The 24,926-nt window shown below is 43.2% G+C and overlaps 1 protein-coding gene across 1 annotated transcript in view; it reads left to right on the top strand.

The window, feature by feature from the left end:
* The window catches only part of KHDRBS2 (KH RNA binding domain containing, signal transduction associated 2), a 432,530-nt gene that overhangs the window by 4,638 nt on the left and 402,966 nt on the right, over positions 1-24,926 (top strand). Inside the window, exon 2 of the mRNA XM_081187087.1 lies at positions 2,078-2,177. Within this exon, the coding sequence (XP_081043213.1) occupies positions 2,078-2,177 (100 nt within the window). The remainder of the gene's footprint in view (positions 1-2,077; positions 2,178-24,926) is intronic.

The raw sequence follows: 24,926 nt of genomic DNA, 5'->3' as shown, positions 1-24,926 counted from the left end.
ACCCTGCTCTCCCAGCCTGACACACTAACCAATACACCACAATGACTTCCAGGGTACATTAACATTTTGGAACACAGTTTGATGAGGCAATGTGTAGTACTGCCCTTGATCTCCTCTCAGCTGTTGGGAGTTTAGCTGCAAGCCTTTGTACTATAATGTAAGGTTATGCCCCTATCAGACCTGTGGGATTTTACATGCACAGGACTGATTGGTTACTCATTTTATTGTTCCTTCAGGTGCTCTACTTTCACCGGTGCTAGTTTTTACTCCAGGATGTTACACAGTGTTTAAAACAGTTGAATAGTGTAGCCCTGTTTAAAAGCAACATCTATAACAAGTGTAGTAAGTACATTTATATACTAGCTTATGCCCTCTCATGGCAGTAAAAGTCAATTCTGGATTGCTTTAGGAAGAACTATAAAAATGTAAATTACGAAGACAGACCTGATTTGGTCTTATTGCCTTGGCTGAGTTCTAACACTTAAACTTGGAATATATGGCTGCTGGAGGTAATTAATACTCAGTAATTTGCATATTCACAAGACACTGTACTATTTTTCTCTCAGCCAGGGTGAGATGAATGAGTCGAGGTTCCTGAGACCACTTAACTAGGATTCTGGATTTGAAGTATATGCCTTCATTTAAATGTGTACAATTCCTCATAGCATGTTATCTGAGCTCTATTATATTGCCCGTATTTTTCATAGCAGGAAAGAGGAAATAAGGAGGATTATTTTTATTTGATGCAACAGAAAATACTGTGGAAACCAAGCAAACAGGTAATTTTTAAAAATGTAAAAATTGAAATGGAGATTCACAGTCATACAATCAGGATGTTATATTCTCTCACCGGGAGCAGTCTAATATGGACAAATATAAACTGTTGGTTCTGTATAAGTGGAAGATTTTGCAGAACAATCAAACAAAGGCTGCAACTGTAAAATAATGCTTAAGCAATATACCTTTTCCCTTTTCATTTTGATGTCAGTGAGGCTAACACCTGAAATCCCAAGCTGCTTTGCGTTTAGATTTGACCACGTGACTAACCCCGCTGCACCATTGGGAGTGAAGCATCTCTCTGTTCCACTTGAAGCAGAAAGAAAACTTCCATTATGTAGTACAGTGGTACCTCGGGTTAAGAACTTAATTTGTTCTGGAGGTCTGTTCTTAACCTGAAACGGTTCTTAACCTGAAGCACCACTTTAGCTAATGGGGCCTCCTGCTGCCGCTGCTGCACGATTTCTGTTCTCTTTTTTTTTTAAAAAAAATATTTTTTATTAACCGGCTAATCAAATCAAATCACATCACATCACATAAATTCCGAATTACAAAGCCAAATTTTAAATTGTTCTTAACCTGAAGCACCACTTTAGCTAATGGGGCCTCCTGCTGCTGCTGCCGCACGATTTCTGTTCTCTTTTTTAAAAAATAATAATTTTTATTAACCGGCTAATCAAATCAAAATCACATCACATCACATAAATTCCAAATTACAAAGCCGAATTTTAAATTGTTCTTAACCTGAAGCACCACTTTAGCTAATGGGGCCTCCTGCTGCTGCTGCCGCACCACTGGTGCACGATTTCTGTTCTCATCCTGAAGCAAAGTTCTTAACCTGAGGTAATATTTCTGGGTTAGTGGAGTCTGTAACCTGAAGCGTATGTAACCTGAAGCGTATGTAACCCGAGGTACCACTGTAGTACTATTGAATATCACCGTGCTCTTAAAGACTAAACATGGAATGCTGGTTTTAAAAAGTGTAAGTGAAATGATAAAAGTGCAACAAATGATCCCACTGGGATCTAAGAGTTGTAGATGGATCCCACCTGCAGGTCAAACAGGAGTTTATAAATTTGGGAAGCTATCCTTTTCTAGTCCAGGGCAGGGGCAGAGGTGTTCAAATGTAGTTTGAGATATCAGAGGTTGTACTTGGTTGTAGAGTTTGTGTGCAAATGAACAAATTGGTAAATCCCACAACCATGTGTAGAAGATGCCTGACTGCTAGTGCTTCTTTTTCAATGGATTTGCCTCTAGGAAGAAGATTGTGAAGTCTGAATACCCATTATTTATATTATAGATACTTATCTTCTTGTCAAAAGCTCAGACGATTGAGGAAAGGGAAAGCCATAGATGGAAGGGGTGCCAGAAGAGGAGCTCAACATTTCCAGACCAAGAAGGTAAGTCTTAAGAATGGAATTTTAATTTTCTTGACTGCATTCCAGGACATGGGCAATAAAGGAAGGCCTTGTATTGTTAATGATTGTGGTGAGGACTCCATTCTTATCCAGGGAATGTCCGAACCTCTGATGATGTGGAACATTTGCTTTAGTTGGAAGGTGTTGAAATAAAACTGTAAGTTAGGAAAGCTGAGGCTTTCTCTAGAGCTAAGTCTATAGTGAGTAATTTTGGCTGATTTGTTGTGCTTGCCTTTGTTGGTGTAGAGTTCCATTGTGTGTTACTACTTCTTGAGGATCTTGGTTGGAATGCCTATTGGCAGAACTTGGAATAAAAATAGAAAGCAAGGTACGGTGGTCATTTTGAGGATGGCAATGTGACCAAGCCATGAAAGGACTATGTTTCCACCTGCACCTGCAAAGGTCAGATTTTAGTTTGGAAGCAAGACTGGCGTGATTTCTTTTGTACAGATACTTTAAATCTTTAGTTAGCATCACCCCCACATATCTGAACCACCCACAACATGGCTGGAAGCCAGACAAGGTTTGCAGGTGGGGGTTTTGTGTTTTTGTTGTTGTTTTTTTGCTTCTCTAAGAATATTGAAGGTCATTATTGTAGAATTTGAATTATTTGCTTTGAGTCTTGCTGCTGCATGAAACTGCTGTAAAATGGATTGAAGAGCTGGCTGGCCTCGACTGGGATTTTCTGCCATTATTAAGACATCATTTGCAAACAGATTGCTGGTATGTGAGCTTTTTCCTGATGTTATGCCTTAAATGTTGCCACCATTTCTGATCTTGTTTGCCAGGGTTTTGATCACTAGTGCAAAGAGTTGCGGGGGACAACAGGCAACTTTGTTTAGTACCTTGCTGTTGCCGGATTGCCAAGGAGCCATTCATTAGATTGTTTCTGAGGTGTGTTTTTTAATACATTTTGTCTACAAAGTGGAGGAATTCCCCCCTCCCCCAAATCATTTTGTTTAACAAAAATTTAATAAAGCTCCATTCAACTCTGTTGAAGGCCTTGAATGTATCCAAGGAAATGAAGACTGCCTGGATTCTGCTTGGGGGGAAATTATGGGTGGTGTTCAAGGCTCAGCAGAAAGAGTATGATATGTGTTGCTTTGGTATAACTCCTGTTTGATTGGGGGATGTCAGTGTGCCTATAAACACATTCAACCACTTTACCATTAGCGCTGACAATATTTTTACATCCTAATTATTTAAGGAAACCAGTAAGATCCTACAAGAGTTGGGTCCTTATCAGGTTTACATAGGAACACTGTCTTGGAGTGTCTCCAGCATTCAGTAATAGGACTGCCTTCAAATATGTTGTTAAAATGGTTAGTGAGCCATGGAGCAAGTTCAACGTTAAACTTTTTGTAGAATGTAGCACTGAATCCACCGGGACCTGGGGATTTCCCATGTTTCAGCCTTTTGATAATGGTCAATATCTCCGATTCTTGTATTGAGCTATTGAGGAATGAGTGTTGGTCTGGTGTAAGCGTGCCTATCATAAATGGTGTTATGAAGTTTTCTATTGTTTGCAGGTCAAGATTACATATTTGTGATTCTAGCCATTTTCCTCTGAGGAGTCCATTTTCAGAACATTTGTTGATTTGATTTTCCTATTCTTACTCTATAAATATATTTTACTTCATGGAAAATTAGTAGAAAGCTTTCGAGTTGCATGCATTTTTAAACCAGACCTTTCCTAAAAGGGAAATCAGATCAACCTACATGTTTCCACCCTTTCCCATCACATGAACCCTGTAGTTGTACTGTGGAGGTAGTCATGCCATTTCTTTTTGTTTGGTAATGCAGAAGATATTGCACTTCTATTAACTGGAATGGGAGAGGGGGTAATATGCTAGGGCAGCCTTCCCCAACCTGGTGTCCTCCAAATGTTTTGAATGACAGACCTAGCCAGCACCATCACAGATGAGATTTGTAGTCTGAAGCATCTGGAGGGTACGTAGTGGGGGAAGACATGGAGTTAAGGGTTGTATCCAGCACTGATGTTGCACTAAGAGAAAACACTTCCACTCACACAAGGCTGGGCACCACCATCCACTACAGCCCTCTATTGAATTACATTCAGTTCCAAAGGGTTCCCTAGGACTCAGGTGCACCTTTTATGAATGGCTGCAATGTGTGTGTAAGTAGATTAGGAGAAACCTGGGGCCCTACCTTTCATGAGTAGAAGTGCTTACATTGACTTGGAAAGAGAAATCATCTAGAAAATAACCCCATTTTTCTAACCAAACAATGAATGGTAGTGTGAAGAAACTATTGTATAAAATACTGTTCTGTATCTTGAACTTTTCTTCAAAGCAATACCTCAGCAGTCCTGCATTTTCATTTCCTTTAGAAGGATGCCCTTTCGAAAGGATTCATTGACAGCAGACATGCTACAATCAGATATTATTCCAAAACCATTGTCCTTCTGCTCCTGCTGCAAGTAGGTCACAGTGGTGAAGTATCTTCAGATGCTTTGTGTGGATACTTGGTCTTTTATATGCTGGAGAATAAACTGAAACTGTGATTCTCCTGGCAGTCTGGTAGGGGGAAATATTAGCAGTCTGCTGTTTTTGGTCTGCCATTCTTTCACTTTCATTGCCAACTGCAAGGATTCTGAACTTGTTCAAAAAGCTAAGAAAGTGAATCTAAAGGTTTGCCCAATGATATGGGAATCTACTGCCTGGTTTCAAATTCAAGCAGCTTGCGCTGGGTCTTCTCTTCATGAACCCCTCTGCCATGTGGCTATGTCTAACTAACCCTTTCTTCCTAAGAGATCTGTCATCATACTTTGAGGAGGGGGATCCCGTCTTTGTGGGATGAGGCCAGGAATTTGAAGCACGGCACTCTCTGAGGTATCCTGGACCCATGTTATTAAGTACCTTGTAAATTAATACAAGAACCCTGAACATGGTCTGGTAGTTTATGCCCAGTCAATGTAAGCATTTAAGCACCAGAGTTATGCACTGGTGATAGTCTGTCCCCATCAATAGTTTGGCCTCAGCTGGAGCCTCTCAACCAGGCCAAGGGCAGCTCCACGTAGAACTGAAGGTGGAGCTAACCAAATAAGCTGCAGCTCCTCTCTAAGGCTGGTGCTGAGGATGACCAGGTCTTACTGGTCTTAAGTCAACTTATCACTACATTGCACTGGCACTCAGCAGTGGCAAATACAATCACATTTGAAAAGGTGACATATGTTCAGAAAACATTCATTGTTATTGGCAGGCCACCAGTCAGTATGCACCAGGATGTGTCCACTATGTGTCCCTGTGTGTTTACACACATGAAACTCTGCTTCACCATATACTGCTTCAAATACAGGTGTATATACTGGATCCCAGTCTGAACTAGATATAGCTGCTTTCCAGTTTTTGCCTTGGTTTTATTGTTGTTTAATTGATTGCATTTTATATGAGGCTGCAGCAAAATGTTGAAGAAACTCAGAAACCGTAGCAGCAATGTCTTATTTCCTCTGTTGTAGGCGTGGTGCTACAACGATTGTCACACAGATCAAAAATGCATGAGCTGAGATATAACTCAAGGGACAACATAGTTCAGAAACAATAGATTGCTACTATCATTGGGTGAAGCAGAGATTCTAGTAGTGTCTCACATTACAGGTAGAGCTTATTCCGCAGGGGCTTAGGGGAGATGAATGACTAAAATGTCTGAAGAAAACTGTAACTTATTTCCTTTTGTAGTGGGCTTGCTTCAGCGGCTGATGTCTATTGCTTCAGCAGATTGGTTTTATGTAGCTGACAGGTGGGCAGGTGTCGAGATGGATTTTGTCTGGGCCTTTTTTGTTGTTTCATTTGTAGCTTATTTTAAAAGGCAGGGTTGTATTCATTTTGCTATCATCAGAAGTTGCCGTTTGTGTGGGGAATAAGAAGCTTGGGAGGAAATCAAAGCACTGGAAGAGAGCAAACTGGATTTCTGTTGCTCTGCCTCTCCCCACATCCACATCCAGCCCTGTTTGAGGGTTTCTCCTTTCTGTCCTTTTCTCTGGATTAACACATATAGTTGCCTTCCAGTAAAGGTAAATTATAACATGTGGGGTGAACCTACCCTCAGCAGCCAGAAACATAATAGCTAGACACTGGAGAGACCTGTCAGGAGTAAGCATGGACCAATGGTATCAAATAGTATGGGAAACAGCCTTATTAGAAAAACTAACCAATAAACTAAAACTGACATGGGGACAAATAGAAGACACCTTCACCCCAGTATGGCTCCCCTTTATCACATAAACAGCCCAACAAGACAACAACAAGAATCCGCCAACAGCATATGAATCAATATGGCTAACCTGATACAAAAACACACACACACACCACTCAAATATGAAAACAAAGTTCACCACAGCCAATCACAAACAAACAACCACAACCTAGGCCTACCCCAACCTCTTTCACCACCAAAAGAACACAAGCAAATAGCAGAGAGAACCTGCACAAGCGATGCTGATACAAAACCCCACACATACATTAAGTAGAATAGAAACATCACCACCCAACCCCACCCTCACTCATCAGGCACCCTCCACCTCTTTCCCCCTCTTCTTCCTAATGTAACACTAATGTCTCAACAAATGAAACTGATCTGTAGAAAATGTAACTTGAAAAAAGAGACATTGCACCTACAGTGGTACCTTGGTTTAAGAACAGCATAGTTTATGAACAACTTGGATTAAGAACACTGCAAACCTGGAAGTAGGTGTTTTGGTTTGTGAACCTTGCCTTGGAATAATAACATGTTTTGCTTCCTGTTGAGTGTGTTCCATTTGTAAATTGAGTCCCCCACTGCTATGGGAAAGCACACCTTGGTTTAAGAACGCTTTGGTTTAAGAATGGACTTCTGGAATGGATTAAGTTCGTAAACCAATGTGACACTGTACTTTTGTAAACCAAGAAATATTTAATAAACAGACAAACAAAAAGCAAATCAGCATTCTTATCCAGACGTTAAAGGTGCCCTCCAGATGTTTTGGACTACAGTTCCCAACTTTCCTGACCACTGGCCTTGTTGGCTGGAACTAATGGAAATTGTAGTCCCAAACATTCAGAAGGCACCTGGGTTGGGAAGGCGGACTTAAAAGGTTCTTAACCTGCTGCGACCCTTACACATACAATGAATTGCTCCCTGCCCAGAGGATTTATAATTCAAGTACAGTGGATAAGGTAAAGCTGAAAAGAGAGCACAGGCCTTACAGAAGCAATATGGAGGATCAGGAGGGTTAAATGATAGCAGGAAGTACGAAGAAGTGAGGCCATGTTGATTCAAGAAGAAAATGAAACCTGAGGTAAAACTTTAGCTGTTTGGTGATGGTTTTCTGCTGTGTTTTGTTTGTTTGCAATCAAAAAGGCTGAGAGGCAAAGTATCATGGAGAGAAAGGTTGTTAGTTTACATATATGAACAATCACATTCATTGAAGACTGCTCTTACGTATGGAGAACTCAAGTAGTACGTTTATTAAAGATCACATCCCTAGAGGACTTTTGCCTTCTGCTATCACATTATCACCATCCTCCTCTTCCTAGCTGGATTGCCTAGAGCAAGGGTCACAAACATGGCATTAATGGATACACGCGTACCTCAAAAGGCCTTCACTGAGGCCTGCAGAGTGTCTCCTACCCTGTGAAATTAGGTTTGAAAGAAACATGCTTTTTAGCCAATAGACTAGGGGGTGGGTGGGTTGGTGAGAGAGAGAGAGAGAGAGAGAGAGAGAGAGAGAGAAGGATAGACAATTTCCTCAGTTTGCAAATGTGTCCATGGGCCCAAAAAGGATGGCAATCATTGGCCTAGACAGTTGTCTCACTGTTACAATTATATTATTTTGGACCTTTTATCTATGTGTTATTACCGTGCAATTATCCTTTTTGAATAATACATTACTATTGCCTTCCTTTCAGCTTCCCCACAGGTTTGTAGATAAAAGGTCAATCAATCAAACCATATCCTAATTCTCATAGCTAAATTGGGTACCAGATTATTCTAGCCATGGAAAGAGTATTCATGTGCATCTAGGGAAAGAATTCCACATTAAAATAGTGCCAAATCTCTTTGAACCACTTTTCCTTTTATAAAAGATCTTAAATGTTTTTGGGGAGTTTTGCAATGCCAGTTAGATAAATGGAACAAAATTAAAGCAGAAAAAAACAGCCGAATATTTAAAGACTTGGTGATTGAGAGAACTATTTGGTTATTTAATAGCCTCCCAAGGGAAGTAGTAGAAGATTCATTATATTAACCAGGCATCACCTGAGTTGGAAAATATGTTGTATTGGCTTAAAAAAAGATTAATATTCCTGTTATGGACAGAAATTCTGCTTCTCACCTTATACAGACATTTGGTAAAGTGAAGTGAGTTATGTAAAACACTCAGGAATTTAGTCATCCTGATGAAACATCAAGTTGCTGAATTGTTGCAAAATAAAACAATTTTCACTCAAAATAGCTTTGAATTCACATGCAGAAGAGAAAACTTGATGTCATTAAGTGTTTGACTCAGCTGAATCACTCTGGAGAAATGATAACATCACATGTTTTCAGATGTGTCACCTAGAATCATAGAATCATAGAATCATAGAATCATAGAGTTGGAAGAGACCACAAGGGCCATCGAGTCCAACCCCCTGCCAAGCAGGAAACACCATCAGAGCACTCCTGACATATGGTTGTCAAGCCTCTGCTTAAAGACCTCCAAAGTAGGAGACTCCACCACACTCCTTGGCAGCAAATTCCACTGTCGAACAGCTCTTACTGTCAGGAAGTTCTTCCTAATGTTTAGGTGGAATCTTCTTTCTTGTAGTTTGGATCCATTGCTCCGTGTCCGCTTCTCTGGAGCAGCAGAAAACAACCTTTCTCCCTCCTCTATGTGACATCCTTTTATATATTTGAACATGGCTATCATATCACCCCTTAACCTCCTCTTCTCCAGGCTAAACATGCCCAGCTCCCTTAGCCGTTCCTCATAAGGCATCGTTTCCAGGCCTTTGACCATTTTGGTTGCCCTCCTCTGGACACGTTCAGTTTGTCAGTGTCCTTCTTTAATTGTGGTGCCCAGAACTGGACACAGTACTCCAGGTGAGGTCTGACCAGAGCAGAATACAGTGGCACTATTACTTCCCTTGATCTAGATGCTATACTCCTATTGATGAGGCCCAGAATTGCATTGGCTTTTTTAGCTGCCGCGTCACACTGTTGGCTCATGTCAAGCTTGTGGTCAACCAAGACTCCTAGATCCTTTTCACATGTACTGCTCTCAAGCCAGGTGTCCCCCATCTTGTATTTGTGCCTCTCATTTTTTTTGCCCAAGTGCAATACTTTACATTTCTCCCTGTTAAAATTCATTTTGTTTGTTTTTGCCCATTTCTCCAATCTGTCAAGGTCGTTTTGAAGTGTGATCCTGTCCTCTGGGGTGTTAGCCACCCCTCCCAGTTTGGTGTCATCTGCAAATTTGATCAGGATGCCCTTGAGTCCATCATCCAAGTCGTTGATAAAGATGTTAAATAAGACCGGGCCCAAGACAGAACCCTGTGGCACCCCACTAGTCACTCTTCTCCAGGATGAAGAGGAACCATTGATGAGCACCCTTTGGGTTCGGTCAGTCAGCCAGTTACAAATCCACTGAGTGGTAGCAGAGTCAAGACCGCATTTTACCAGCTTCTTTACAAGAATATCATGGGGCACCTTGTCAAATGCCTTACTGAAATCAAGGTAGGCTATATCCACTGAGTTCCCTTCATCTACCAGGCTTGTAATTCTGTCAAAAAATGAGATCAGGTTAGTCTGACATGACTTATTTTTCAGAAATCCATGCTGACTATTGGTGATCACAGCATTCCTTTCTAGGTGCTCACAGACTATTTGCTTAATGATCTGCTCCAGAATCTTCCCTGCTATTGATGTCAGACTGACTGGGCGGTAATTATTTGGGTCCTCTCTTTTCCCCTTTTTGAAAATAGGGACAACATTTGCCCTCCTCCAGTCTGCCGGGACTTCGCCTGTTCTCCAGGATTTCTCGAAGATGACTGCCAGTGGTTCTGAGATCACATCTGCCAGTTCTTTTAATACTCTTGGATGCAGTTCATCTGGCCCTGGAGACTTGAATACATCTAAACTAGCCAAATATTCTTGTACTGTCTCCTTAGTTATTCTGGGCTGTGTTTCCTTTGCTGAATCATTTGCTCCAAATTCTTCAGGTCGGGCATTGTTTTCTTTATCGGAGAAGACTGAGGCAAAGAAGGCATTGAGGAGTTCAGCCCTTTCTGTGTCCCCTGTTTGCATTTCACCATCTTCTCCTCTGAGTGACCCCACTGTTTCTTTGTTCTTCCTTTTGCTACGAACATACCCATAAAAGCCTTTTTTGTTGCTTTTAACCTCTCTAGCAAGCCTGAGTTCATTCTGTGCTTTAGCTTTTCTGACTTTGTGTCTACACGTGCTGGCTATTTGTTTGAATTCCTCTTTGGTGGTTTCCCCCCTTTTCCATTTTTTGTACACATCCTTTTTTAATCTTAATTCAGTTAAAAGTTCTTTAGATAGCCACCCTGGCTTCTTTAGGCACCTTCCATGTTTCCGTCTCATTGGTATTGCCTGACGTTGTGCTTTTACTATCTCCCTCTTAACAAACTCCCAGCCATCATGAACTCCCTTTCCTTTTAGTATTGCTGTCCATGGGATCTCACCCAGCACTTCCCTAAGTTTTATGAAGTCGGCTTTCTTAAAGTCAAGAAATTGAGTCCTAGTATGCTTGGCTGCTCCTTTCCGCTGTATAGTAAACTTCAGAAGAGCATGATCACTCGCGCCTAATGATCCTTCCACTTCTACCCCACTAACCAGGTCATCAACATTGGTTAGGACCAGATCTAAAATGGCTGTTCCTCTTGTTGCTTCTCCCACTTTCTGGACAATGAAGTTGTCTGCAAGGCCAGTGAGGAATCTGTTTGACCTTATGCTCTTGGCTGAGTTTGACGTCCAACAAATATCCGGGTAATTGAAGTCCCCCATTACTACTATCTCCCTTCCTTTTGCATGCTTGGCCATCTGTTCCAGGAAGGCATCATCTATGTCCTCCGTTTGGCTTGGGGATCTATAGTAAACTCCCACAATGAGGTCCCTGTTATTCTTCTCTCCCTTAATTTTGACCCAAATGCTCTCACATTGGCTTTGAGGTTTTAAATCTTGGATCTCTTCACAGGTATACACATCCCTGACATATAACGCCACTCCTCCTCCTTTCTTGTCTGGTCTGTTTCTCTGAAATAGATTGTATCCCCCCATTATTACATTCCAATCGTGGGACTTATCCCACCAGGTTTCAGTGATGCCTATTATGTCATATTTAGTTTGCTGTATCAAGAGCTCAAGCTCATCTTGTTTATTTCCCATGCTTTGCGCATTAGTGTACAGACATTGAAGTCCATTAATCATTCCCCCGTGTCTCTTATTTAAGGATTTTTTCCTCCCACCACTAGGTCCGCGTGCTGTTTGCTCCATTTGGTCTATGACATTTGGATGATCATCTTCATTAATTGATAGACTCCTACCTTCAGGAGCACTGTCTCCCTCCCCCACATTAGTCAGTTTAAAGCCCTCCTGATGAGGTTTCTGAGATTTTTGGCAAAAACATTCCTCCCAACCGTTGTGAGGTGCAGCCCATCACTTGCCAGAAGTCCATCTTCAAGAAACTGCAGTCCGTGATCTAAGAATCCAAACCGTTCCTGTTTACACCATTTGCGAAGCCAGCTGTTCACTTCCACTATTTTCCCCTCTCTCCCTGGGCCACGTCGTTCAACTGGGAGGACAGACGAGATGACAATTTGTGCATTTAGTTGCTTCAATTTCCTGCCGAGAGCCTCGTAGTCTCTTTTGATCTTCTGGAGGCTATTGCTTGCAGTGTCATTGGTTCCCACATGAACCAAGAGGAAGGGGTATTTGTCAGTGGGTTTTATGATTCCTTGCAGTCGTTCAGTTACATCTTGGATCTTAGCCCCGGGGAGACAGCACACTTCCCGAGACATCTTGTCAGGCCCACAGATCACTGCTTCTGTTCCCCTCAGTAGGGAATCCCCTATCACCACTACACGCCTCCTCTTGGGTTTGGTCGGGGTTCTTCCATGAGCTGTCCGTTCCAAGGTCGCCTGCACATTCCCTGAGGACTGACTTTGCTGCTCGTCTTCATATACCTGATCGACTGTAATGAGGGAGAGATCCTCAAATGGAGTCTGCTCTTCGTCTTCCATGCTAGGGGAGAGGACCTCAAAGCGATTGTGTATTTCTAAACAATCAGAGTGAACCCTGGGCCTCCTACTTCTTTGAGTCACGTTTCTCCATATATCTGGCTCCTGTGTTGATGAACTAGCCTCCTTCTCAGGGGAGTCCCCTGTCTCCTCCTTGGTGGGGACGGTGTGCTCTGTTGCTTCCAAGAAGAGCTCCAGCTCTCTAATTCTTTGGAGCGTAGCTACACGTTCCTCCAGTTGCTGGACTTTGTCTTTTAAAAGGGCAATCAACATGCAATTGCTGCAGGTGAAGCTGCCTGCAACCTTTGGCAAGATGGCAAACATTGCGCAGGAATCGCAGGCGACTGCAGCTGTTCCCTCCCCTTCCATCTTGAGATCGTGTTGTTGGGGGTGGCTACAGAGGTCCTCCATCATAAAAAGCTTGAAGACAGGACAAATAACTTTGCCCACAAAAAAAAAACCTAGGTCTCCCCCAACAAACGTTTGAGACTAGCTCCCCTAAATCTAAAAGATGGATATAACTGCGCGCGCCGCTAGGCGCGCGCCGCTGCCCTACAAACTCTGATAAGCTCCTCCCACAGCTAATCCCCTGCCTCAACAGAAACCCTGCCCCCTCTGACCTTTACACAGGGAAAACAGCTAATCAGCCACAAGAAACACACACACACAAGAAAACCCTTTTTGCTCCTTCTTCAACTGCTGCCCTACAAACTCTGATAAGCTCCTCCCACAGCTAATCCCCTGCCTCAACAGAAACCCTGCCCCCTCTGACCTTTACACAGGGAAAACAGCTAATCAGCCACAAGAAACACACACACACAAGAAAACCCTTTTTGCTCCTTCTTCAACTGCTGCCCTACAAACTCTGATAAGCTCCTCCCACAGCTAATCCCCTGCCTCAACAGAAACCCTGCCCCCTCTGACCTTTACACAGGGAAAACAGCTAATCAGCCACAAGAAACACACACACACAAGAAAACCCTTTTTGCTCCTTCTTCAACTGCTGCCCTACAAACTCTGATAAGCTCCTCCCACAGCTAATCCCCTGCCTCAACAGAAACCCTGCCCCCTCTGACCTTTACACAGGGAAAACAGCTAATCAGCCACAAGAAACACACACACACAAGAAAACCCTTTTTGCTCCTTCTTCAACTGCTGCCCTACAAACTCTGATAAGCTCCTCCCACAGCTAATCCCCTGCCTCAACAGAAACCCTGCCCCCTCTGACCTTTACACAGGGAAAACAGCTAATCAGCCACAAGAAACACACACACACAAGAAAACCCTTTTTGCTCCTTCTTCAACTGCTGCCCTACAAACTCTGATAAGCTCCTCCCACAGCTAATCCCCTGCCTCAACAGAAACCCTGCCCCCTCTGACCTTTACACAGGGAAAACAGCTAATCAGCCACAAGAAACACACACACACAAGAAAACCCTTTTTGCTCCTTCTTCAACTGCTGCCCTACAAACTCTGATAAGCTCCTCCCACAGCTAATCCCCTGCCTCAACAGAAACCCTGCCCCCTCTGACCTTTACACAGGGAAAACAGCTAATCAGCCACAAGAAACACACACACACAAGAAAACCCTTTTTGCTCCTTCTTCAACTGCTGCCCTACAAACTCTGATAAGCTCCTCCCACAGCTAATCCCCTGCCTCAACAGAAACCCTGCACCCTCTGACCTTTACACAGGGAAAACAGCTAATCAGCCACAAGAAACACACACACACAAGAAAACCCTTTTTGCTCCTTCTTCAACTGCTGCCCTACAAACTCTGATAAGCTCCTCCCACAGCTAATCCCCTGCCTCAACAGAAACCCTGCCCCCTCTGACCTTTACACAGGGAAAACAGCTAATCAGCCACAAGAAACACACACACACAAGAAAACCCTTTTTGCTCCTTCTTCAACTGCTGCCCTACAAACTCTGATAAGCTCCTCCCACAGCTAATCCCCTGCCTCAACAGAAACCCTGCCCCCTCTGACCTTTACACAGGGAAAACAGCTAATCAGCCACAAGAAACACACACACACAAGAAAACCCTTTTTGCTCCTTCTTCAACTGCTGCCCTACAAACTCTGATAAGCTCCTCCCACAGCTAATCCCCTGCCTCAACAGAAACCCTGCCCCCTCTGACCTTTACACAGGGAAAACAGCTAATCAGCCACAAGAAACACACACACACAAGAAAACCCTTTTTGCTCCTTCTTCAACTGCTGCCCTACAAACTCTGATAAGCTCCTCCCACAGCTAATCCCCTGCCTCAACAGAAACCCTGCCCCCTCTGACCTTTACACAGGGAAAACAGCTAATCAGCCACAAGAAACACACACACACAAGAAAACCCTTTTTGCTCCTTCTTCAACTGCTGCCCTACAAACTCTGATAAGCTCCTCCCACAGCTAATCCCCTGCCTCAACAGAAACCCTGCACCCTCTGACCTTTACACAGGGAAAACAGCTAATCAGCCACAAGAAACACACACACACAAGAAAACCCTTTTTGCTCCTTCTTCAACTGCTGCCCTACAAACTCTGATAAGCTCCTCCCACAGCTAATCCCCTGCCTCAACAGAAACCCTGCCCCCTCTGACCTTTACACAGGGAAAACAGCTAATCAGCCACAAGAAACACACACACACAAGAAAACCCTTTTTGCTCCTTCTTCAACTGCTGCCCTACAAACTCTGATAAGCTCCTCCCACAGCTAATCCCCTGCCTCAACAGAAACCCTGCCCCCTCTGACCTTTACACAGGGAAAACAGCTAATCAGCCACAAGAAACACACACACACAAGAAAACCCTTTTTGCTCCTTCTTCAACTGCTGCCCTACAAACTCTGATAAGCTCCTCCCACAGCTAATCCCCTGCCTCAACAGAAACCCTGCCCCCTCTGACCTTTACACAGGGAAAACAGCTAATCAGCCACAAGAAACACACACACACAAGAAAACCCTTTTTGCTCCTTCTTCAACTGCTGCCCTACAAACTCTGATAAGCTCCTCCCACAGCTAATCCCCTGCCTCAACAGAAACCCTGCCCCCTCTGACCTTTACACAGGGAAAACAGCTAATCAGCCACAAGAAACACACACACACAAGAAAACCCTTTTTGCTCCTTCTTCAACTGCTGCCCTACAAACTCTGATAAGCTCCTCCCACAGCTAATCCCCTGCCTCAACAGAAACCCTGCACCCTCTGACCTTTACACAGGGAAAACAGCTAATCAGCCACAAGAAACACACACACACAAGAAAACCCTTTTTGCTCCTTCTTCAACTGCTGCCCTACAAACTCTGATAAGCTCCTCCCACAGCTAATCCCCTGCCTCAACAGAAACCCTGCCCCCTCTGACCTTTACACAGGGAAAACAGCTAATCAGCCACAAGAAACACACACACACAAGAAAACCCTTTTTGCTCCTTCTTCAACTGCTGCCCTACAAACTCTGATAAGCTCCTCCCACAGCTAATCCCCTGCCTCAACAGAAACCCTGCCCCCTCTGACCTTTACACAGGGAAAACAGCTAATCAGCCACAAGAAACACACACACACAAGAAAACCCTTTTTGCTCCTTCTTCAACTGCTGCCCTACAAACTCTGATAAGCTCCTCCCACAGCTAATCCCCTGCCTCAACAGAAACCCTGCCCCCTCTGACCTTTACACAGGGAAAACAGCTAATCAGCCACAAGAAACACACACACACAAGAAAACCCTTTTTGCTCCTTCTTCAACTGCTGCCCTACAAACTCTGATAAACTCCTCCCACAGCTAATCCCCTGCCTCAACAGAAACCCTGCCCCCTCTGACCTTTACACAGGGAAAACAGCTAATCAGCCACAAGAAACACACACACACAAGAAAACCCTTTTTGCTCCTTCTTCAACTGCTGCCCTACAAACTCAATATCAAATATCAAATGATTAAATGTGCATCAGTGTCTTACACTAAATGCCCAAAATTTGGTGAACATTGAGATTCACAGGTGAATGTTAGCAATCACTGAGACTGGGGTGGACTTTGGTAATATGACACCCTGAGCAAAGCTCAAATGTTATCTGGGCCTGATAAAACATTTCAAATACATTTCCATATTTGTTTTAATACATTCACAATGTTGTTAATGTACATGTGTCCTCAGAAGCAAGCCCCGTCGACTTCAATGGGACTTACTCCTAGATAACTATGTGATATAATTGCAGTCTTTTTGTAACATATATACAAAAGAAGCTCTTGATCATTTTTGCCTCACTTTCACTGTAATGCTGCATTTTTGAAGACTGGCCACTAGAGTGCTGCAGGTATCCATTCAAGATGAGTTTCTGCAACATTGCTAGACACAGTTCTCAGCAAACATACATTGTAAATAAAGATTGCGGCTGTGTGTTTTAAATGCTTTATTGCTTCTGCTCTGCCCTTCTTGGAAATTAGCTGTAAATGGAGTGGCTGGGGGACACTGGGTTGTTTTTATTGTCTTGTGAGAGTGCAAAACATACAAACACCGAGCAGGGAGAGATGTTTTGTATTGCCATCATGTTTTAAAGAATGTGAAATAAGCAATTAAACACACACAGCGGCTTGTCAGTGGTATGCTCTCTCTATAGCTGTATTGATATAGCTGTAAATAATGGATGTGTGTGTTTTATTAATTAGTTGGTGCTAAAGCAGGGGAGTCTCTCTTTTTGCAAACAATTGGACACCAGTTATGGCTCAAGTAAAATGGTGCAGGGATGTCTGGTGCCCTTTGGGACTGGTAGGGCAGGAGGCAGGAAGGCCAACACTAGGTGGAGCCAGAGTCAATGACAGGTGGAGCCAACGCAGTCTAGTATTGGCCTCCTTCTTGTTGAATTCTGCAAGGGTGACACGGACCAGGAGGCATAGCTGTCAACTTTCAGATTTGCAAATAAGGGATCAGCAGCCTCGAAAATAAGGGATCAGCAGCCTCACCTGCCCCAGAGACAGTCTACGGGATATATAACAATCCGGTATAGCAGCAGGAAGTAACGGGAAATGGCGCTGAAATAAGGGAATTTCCTGCAAAAAAGGGAAGGTTGACAGCTATGGCAGGAGGAGAGCTGAGAGTCAGGTCTACTCTTCTGAATTAGTTGTATGTAAGAAGACAAGCAGTGGGGCTTGGAAGAATCAAGACTGTCGGTGGGTCACATAGAATCATAAAACCATAGAGTTTTTGTGTTGGAAGGGACACTGAGGATTGTCTAATCCAACCCCCTGCAATGCAGGCATATGCAGCTGTCCCATACAGGGATCAAACCTGCAACCTTGGTGTTAGCAGCGCCACACTCTAACCAACTGAGCTATTGCTGTGCCCCTTTCTCCCTATAGGACCAGCCTCCACTGATATAGAAATAAAATTGAAGGCCAGGCCTTTAAATGCTATGCTCAAGGCTTCAGCATTAACTGGCAAACAAATAATGCCCAGCATAGCTCCTTCTGCAGAGGAAAAATAGGCTTGTGAAATCCTCAAAATATCACCCCTTTCCTTTCACACCCGGCTTTCGAGGTAGATATTTGCAGATACAATCTAGAAACTGATCCAACTCCCCCCCCCTGCCCCCGGTTGTAGACGACCTTATATTCTTGTGAAGTAGCATGATGTACATAATTAAGTGCCACACAGTACAGTTTGTTTGAAAGTCAGCCGGTGAGTTGGTTCTTTTATTCCTGGTCAGGATCAGGATCCTCCTTGCATAAGGTCAATTCTTTCATGTTGGAAAGCATTACCCATAGGAAATATTCTAAAAGTGGCTAAGGGGTTGCAGGCATTATGTTGAAAGTAGCTAAGAGTAACTGTAATGTGGGTTGTGAGGACAAGTATAGAACTAGCTAAAGGGATTCTCTCTTCAAGAAAGTGGCATTTCATCAAACAGATTTAATGAGGCTGAAAACCCTTTTTCTTATTCCTTGTGAAGTTCACGAATTTGTGAAACGCATTCCCAGTTGTGCAATGGGTAACCATCCACTAGTTTGAAGGCAGAGTAAGGCCGAGCCACTTCTAATTTCACTGGCTATAATCACTATAATACAAGCTGAGAGGGAAGCACCAATGCAAATGGGAAAAGAAGAACAAAATCAGCACAGAATACAAATATTAAAACTTCTCAGTCTGCACAGCTCTGCTATACCTAGCCAATTCTGAAGTTACTTGCATCACATCTTTGAGATACCCCGTAACCATTGTACCGTACTGTAAGTCTAAGATTGGGGAGACTCGTGTTCAAATCCCCACTCAGACACAAAGGCTGCTGTGTGAGCTTGGACAAGTGTCTGTCTCTCGGGCTAATCTACCTCATAAGGTTGTTTTGAGGATAAAATGGATGGGAGGGGGGGGGAGAAGAACTGTGTGCTTCTTTGAGCTCCCAGCCCCATTGTGCACCTTCAGTTGATGACTGTGCATCTGAACATGCTTACAATCCTCCTTCAGACCTTTCCACTCAACGCAGGAAGGTTAGGGATGGAACTGGTGTAAAGTCTCCCAATCCAGATCAGCCTTTCCCCTGCCCCTGGATGCTTTGTGTCAAAGAGTCATAGCAACACAATTTGATAATTTTACTATCAATGTAATTTAAATGCACATGGGAAGGGGTTTTGGACCTGTGCAGAGTAAGCCCAGACTTCACCCAAGCCATGAATTTGGCAAGCATGGGAAACAAGTCTTATGGACATATATGCATAGAGTACCTGCATGTCCAGGGAGGTCCTGGGTTTATCCAGCCAGGTACATCACCACCACCATTAGTTTGTTAGTTAGTCACTTTATTTTGCCCAGGGGAACCCAAAGCAACTTACAACCAACCAACCAACCAACCAACCAAACAAACAAACTAGATGGAATGAACCATTGGTCAGATCCAGGGTAATTCTTACATTAATACAGTTAATTGTTGGATTCTGAGCGCCTTCATACTCAGATGTTTTGGCTCCTGAACGCAGCAAACCTTGAAATGAGTGTTCCGTTTGTGAACGTTCTTTGGAATCCGAACATCCAATAGGGCTTCCGTGGCTTCCGATTGGCTGCAAGAGCTTCCTGCAGCCAATCAGAAGCCATGCTTTGGTTTCGGAACGTTTTGGAAGCCGAACAGACTTCCGGAATGGATTCTGTTCAACTTCCAATGTACAACTGTATGCAAAATTGATCTTTTCCCTCTTCAGCCCCAGTGTGCCTGCTTAGGGATTAGTGTGGGGATTTCAGAAATCCCAGGATTCTGAAGGTACTGACAGAATGAAAAGCCAGGCAAGAGAAAGCTAATAATGATGGTTACAACCCCTCTTTAGCCATGGTCACTGAAAAAGGAGACGTGGGAAGGATAATGTTTGACCAGCAAAAATGCCCTTGATGGGGGAAAGGAGAAAAACAGGATCGTTGATGAGAACTAGAGCCAAGTTGCCTTTCTCCTTAGTCCGTCATTAATTTCCTTTCCGTTTCACACTTCTGAGTGCTAAATTGGCAGTCTCAAATTCTACTGTATAAAGTTAATGAAGGATGTGTCTTTAACTTGCTTGACATCTGGCCTCTCTCTTAATGCCTGTTACTTGCCAAGAAGATTTCTGATTCCTTTAATCAACGGCTCAGAGTTTTCATTCCTTTTTTTAAAACCACCTAATATTTTTTTTAAAGCTGATTTCTGGATGCTAAAAAAATAAAAATAAGAGAGGGGATATACTTTGGAAAGCATGCATTTTATAACAAATACTATGCTGTTTATTGAAAGAATCACCTGCTCACAATTCTGGAATTGGTGCATGTGTGGACATCCATAGTCTAGATGTGATGGCTATAGTGTCCAATCCAAGTCTTCCCATTATCATGGAGGTGCAGCCAAAATGGCCTACCTTCTTCAGTCTACCTCAGTCAGCCCCCACCTGCATTCCCATAAGTGTATAAAGCTAAATTGCCGGTGTCAAATATGCAGTATTTTAAAAAATACATATAGTAAAAATGTAAATGAAGTCAAAAAGTTAAAAAAAATATATGCACAGAATAGAGTTATATATACTAATAGGACCCAGCTTAAAGATATTAGAGTAGGGGGGGAATAGTGACAGTGTTTATGAATAATTCCTGTAGCTTTTTCGAGCAAAGCAAGCACCTACCAATTCTGCATCTCATTTATGCTCCCTGCATCCCAGTGAGATAGGTTAGGCTAAGACATAATGACTTGCCCAAGGCCACCCAGGGAGCTTTATGGCTGAATAGACTCTCAGAAACTGGGTCTCCCATGTCCGAAGTGCATCCAACGCTCTATTCACTGCAGACCATGCTAGCCCGCAGGGGATTCTAAGGATAACATTCACCCACATAGAAAGATACACGTGCACCCTATTTAATCTTGTTTGGATAACTTTTTCAGAGATAACAAACCTTTCTTTATGCAGAATTGAGGGTTGCCCTGAATGTTGCTCATGGACATTTTTAGGATGAATTTTGTGCTCTTGAGGAGATGAAAACAGTCTCTTTAAAAAACCCTAGCTTTCCCCTTTTTTCCGCCAGAGCTATTTACAGAGCCATTGTTTTCCTTGGGTTGCTGCTGCTTCAGCATCATTTTCCTCACTGATCTATCCCCCTTCAAGTGTTTCCAGCCAATCAGGGACCACTTTAGGGTGGCTCCTGAATGATTGAACTCCCATTTTGGATATGCTTGTCTTACACCTTTGTTGTTTCATTTTAGTCAACCAAGTCAATCTTGTGCTCTCATGCTTTTAAAGGAATTTGAGAGCCTTTTCATTGTCTTTTTTCCCTCCTGCTTTTATCTTTTTTATATGGGTTTTTACCTGCTCACTCTGCTGTTTTACTGCCTTTTTTATTGTGTTCTGTTCTATTGCAGTGTTTTATACGCAAGCCACACTGATACCGTTCCAGTGAAAGGTGGGGTACAAATCCAATAAACAAATAGATACATAATGAATGCAATAATATTGCTGAGGGCAAATGTTCCTGAGTGAGAACAAAGCTTCCAAGGATGGTCACATGGCCCCTAAATAAACCCAGTGGTCTAACCAATCTGTGTGTTTTATCTTGTCTAAGCAGGCAATGAGCCTGGAAATTGAAGAGAAAGGAGAGCTCGGCTATAGCTAAAGATCTCCCTCAACCTATGGTCACAGCATGAAACAGCCTTCTCCTGACCTTCTCAAAGTATGTTTCATATTCACTGGTCAACCTGGTCATGAGGCCCAGTGACTTCTGAAGCCCTCAGGACGCCTTCACCCCGGTATGGCTCCCCTTTATCACATACACAGCCCAACAGGACAGTGACAATAATCCACCAACAGCATACAAATCAATATGGCTAACCTGATCCAAAACACCCACCCACCTCACCCACACACGAAAACAAAGATCACCACAGCCAATCACAAGCAAACAATCACACCCTAGGCCAACCCCAACCTCTCTCACCACCAAAGGAACACAAGTGAACAACACAAGCAACGCTGACACCAAACTCTACATACATTAAACATAATAGAAACACCGCCACCCGACCCCACGCTATCCATCTTCCATCTCTCCACCCCCCTTTCTTTTTTCTTTTCTCTTTTCTTCTCCCCCCTAATGCCTCAACAAATGAAACGGATTTGTAAAAATGTTACATAAAAAAACAACAACGAGGCACTACACTTCTGTAAAACAAGAAAATCCTGAATAAAATATATATATTTTAAAAAAGGAGCCTAGTTTGCCATGGATGGAGTCAATGACCTATATACATATGACAGATGATAGCGGGAGGTGCTTCCATGAAGTTTAGCTCAGCTGCTTAGACTATGGGGCTGATAATGCCAAGGTTGCAGGTTTGATCCCCGTGTGGGACAGCTGCATAGTCCTGCATTGCCAGCGGTTGGACTAGATCAGGGGTCTGCAACCTTTAAGACAAAAAGAGCCACTTGGACCCGTTTCCGAAAAAAACAACAACAACTGGGAGCCGCAAAAACATTGCAACATTTAAAACAAATATAACACTGCATATATTGTTTCTGGCCTTAATGCTATATATACAGGATCGTGCAGTCAGCTGTCAATCTCAAGAAAAAAGGACAAATTAATAGCTAATTAAAATATTTAATTTACAACCAGGTAACCAGGTTAATGGGACTTTTGCTCCTGAACCTCAGTGCTCAGTGTCTGCACATCAGGGCTGTAAGACGTCACCTTCATTTTCACACAGGCTTGCAAGCTGTCATCTGTGAGGCGTGATCGGTGTTTGTTTTTAATATAGTTCATGTTGGAGAAGACCTGCTCACATACATATGTGGAAGAGACCACAAGGGCCATCGAGTCCAACCCCCTGCCAAGCAGGAAACACCATCAGAGCACTCCTGAGATATGGTTGTCAAGCCTCTGCTTAAAGACCTCCAAAGAAGGAGACTCCACCACACTCCTTGGCAGCAATTCACCAAACTTTCACCAAACTTTCCCCTGCTTAAGTTTAAAAAGGGGCTTCAAGCAACTAAAAAGGGGCTTCAGGCAACTAACTCCACGTGGAATTCCACGCGACCGCGACTGCATAATCAATGCCACAAAATGCCAAAGAAAATTAACCAGGGCCCCAGTGAACCATAAATCATAATCAGTGCCTGATGTAAATAATAATTAATAATGAGGGCCCAATGTCATCCTCGTCATTATAAAAATAATCCCTCTCTTTGCGCCGCCCAGCCTCTCAAGAAAAACCCCCCACTTCAAACGGTCACAAAGAACAAATTCCACGCGACCGCGACTTGCTATGCCCAATAATCAATGCCCCAAAATGCCATAGAAAATTAATCAGGGCCCCAGTGTACCATAAATCATAATCAGTGCCTGATGTAAATAATAATTAATAATGAGGCATTCGTCATTATAAAAATACCGGGCGGCAGGCTGCTATCCGCAGCGTGGGGAGCCTTGCCGGGAAGTCCGGCAAGGCTCCCCACGCTGCGGATGTCTGCCTGGCGAGGGGGGCACTCTGCTTCAGGGCGCCCCGCCCGCCGGGCGGCAGGCTGCTCACCTCCGCCCCTCGCCTCCGCCCCTCGCCTCCTCCCCTCGCCACCGCCCCAGAGCCACAGCAAAGGCTTTAAAGAGCCGCATGCGGCTCTGGAGCCGCAGGTTGCCGACCCCCGGACTAGATGGTCCTCAGGGTCCCTTCCAACTCTACAATTCTATTATTCTATGAAATGACTAGTTCATTTATGGAGCAGATACATGGCCAGCCCTTGTAATGTGTGTTTGAATTGGCTGGGAAAGACCGGTATAGCTGGCTAACCCTGTTCCTGTGATAATTCACACACACACACTCCCAAGAGCATAAGATCACACCCCAGGGAAGTGCTCACATTTTGCTTTGTGTGTTTGTCTGTAAAGGAAGCCACACTTGCCTGACCCAATTTGTGTTGCCACAACCAGTGTGCGTAGTTCAGCAAGGAACTGGACCACATGCCCCTATTTATAGCATATATTTAAGCATTTTGCCTTATAGCTCTTAGATTGGGAATAAAAAGCAAATGTCAGTGAAACTGGCAACTAGTATTATTATTTTTCACTGTGGACTGTCTGGATTTTGTCCTTCAAGGAAAGCAAATCCTGCAGTGGAGCCATTTGTTCTACAGTATAATGTGTTTTATAAGCTTTGCTGAAGTAGTGAATAGAAATGAGAGGTTTCAGTTACCCCCTGTAGAGACAATTGCAATCTCATCATCAGCCTGATAACAGTTGATGGTTCTGTGGTCACCTCTCCAGGATTGCGGTTGATACTGATACATTTCTTCTCTGCTGAAAAACTTAACATCCAGCTTTTGTTAAATTTTCCCTTGGCCCAGCTGTGTTGCAGTAGAGAGGATGAAATATATATAGGATAGATGACCTCAAGAGTTATAAAAAATCCCAGGTGAAGAGGATTCTTTGCACGTAAAGGATAAAGGTTTTATCATTTATTTAAAAGAGCTGCAGCCTACCTCTCCAAGAACTGAGGGAACTTCCAGTAAATAAACAGTGAAATGGCATTAGGAACATTAACATGTAGTTTAAAGCAGCAATCCTATGTAAACAACAATCATAAAAAACTGCACTTTGTAGCAGCAGTATGCAAAACCAGCCACTCAGTGGCATAAACCTTTCAGAAAAGATAAGTTGCATATCTCTGAAAACAGATAAATCCAGGTTTGGTTTGGTTTAATTTCAAAATGGTCATTTTTTAAAGTGGAAAATGGCAATACAATGAGCAAATAATATAGCCGATACAGCAATGATGGGGTTATTATAATTGCCTAGGTAGGCAGCAATGAAGGAATTATAATATGCTAAGCACTAGATAAATGAGTAGGGTTGACTGGGAGAGGATACAGCTATAGATAAAATGCAAATCCTAACACTGTGGCCAAAATTGGAAGCCAGGAGAAGGAAGTGACACTGTCTAAGTGACTGTTCTAACTGAAGACTAATAGAATAAGTAACTAAGATAGGAACAAGAGGCAACAAACCTTTTTGAACAATGGAGATA

This window comes from Podarcis bocagei, assembly GCF_964188305.1.
Source record: "Podarcis bocagei genome assembly, chromosome: 3".
In the NCBI taxonomy this organism is placed as follows: Eukaryota; Metazoa; Chordata; class Lepidosauria; order Squamata; family Lacertidae; genus Podarcis; species Podarcis bocagei.
This window is presented reverse-complemented; position numbering and strand designations above follow the sequence as displayed.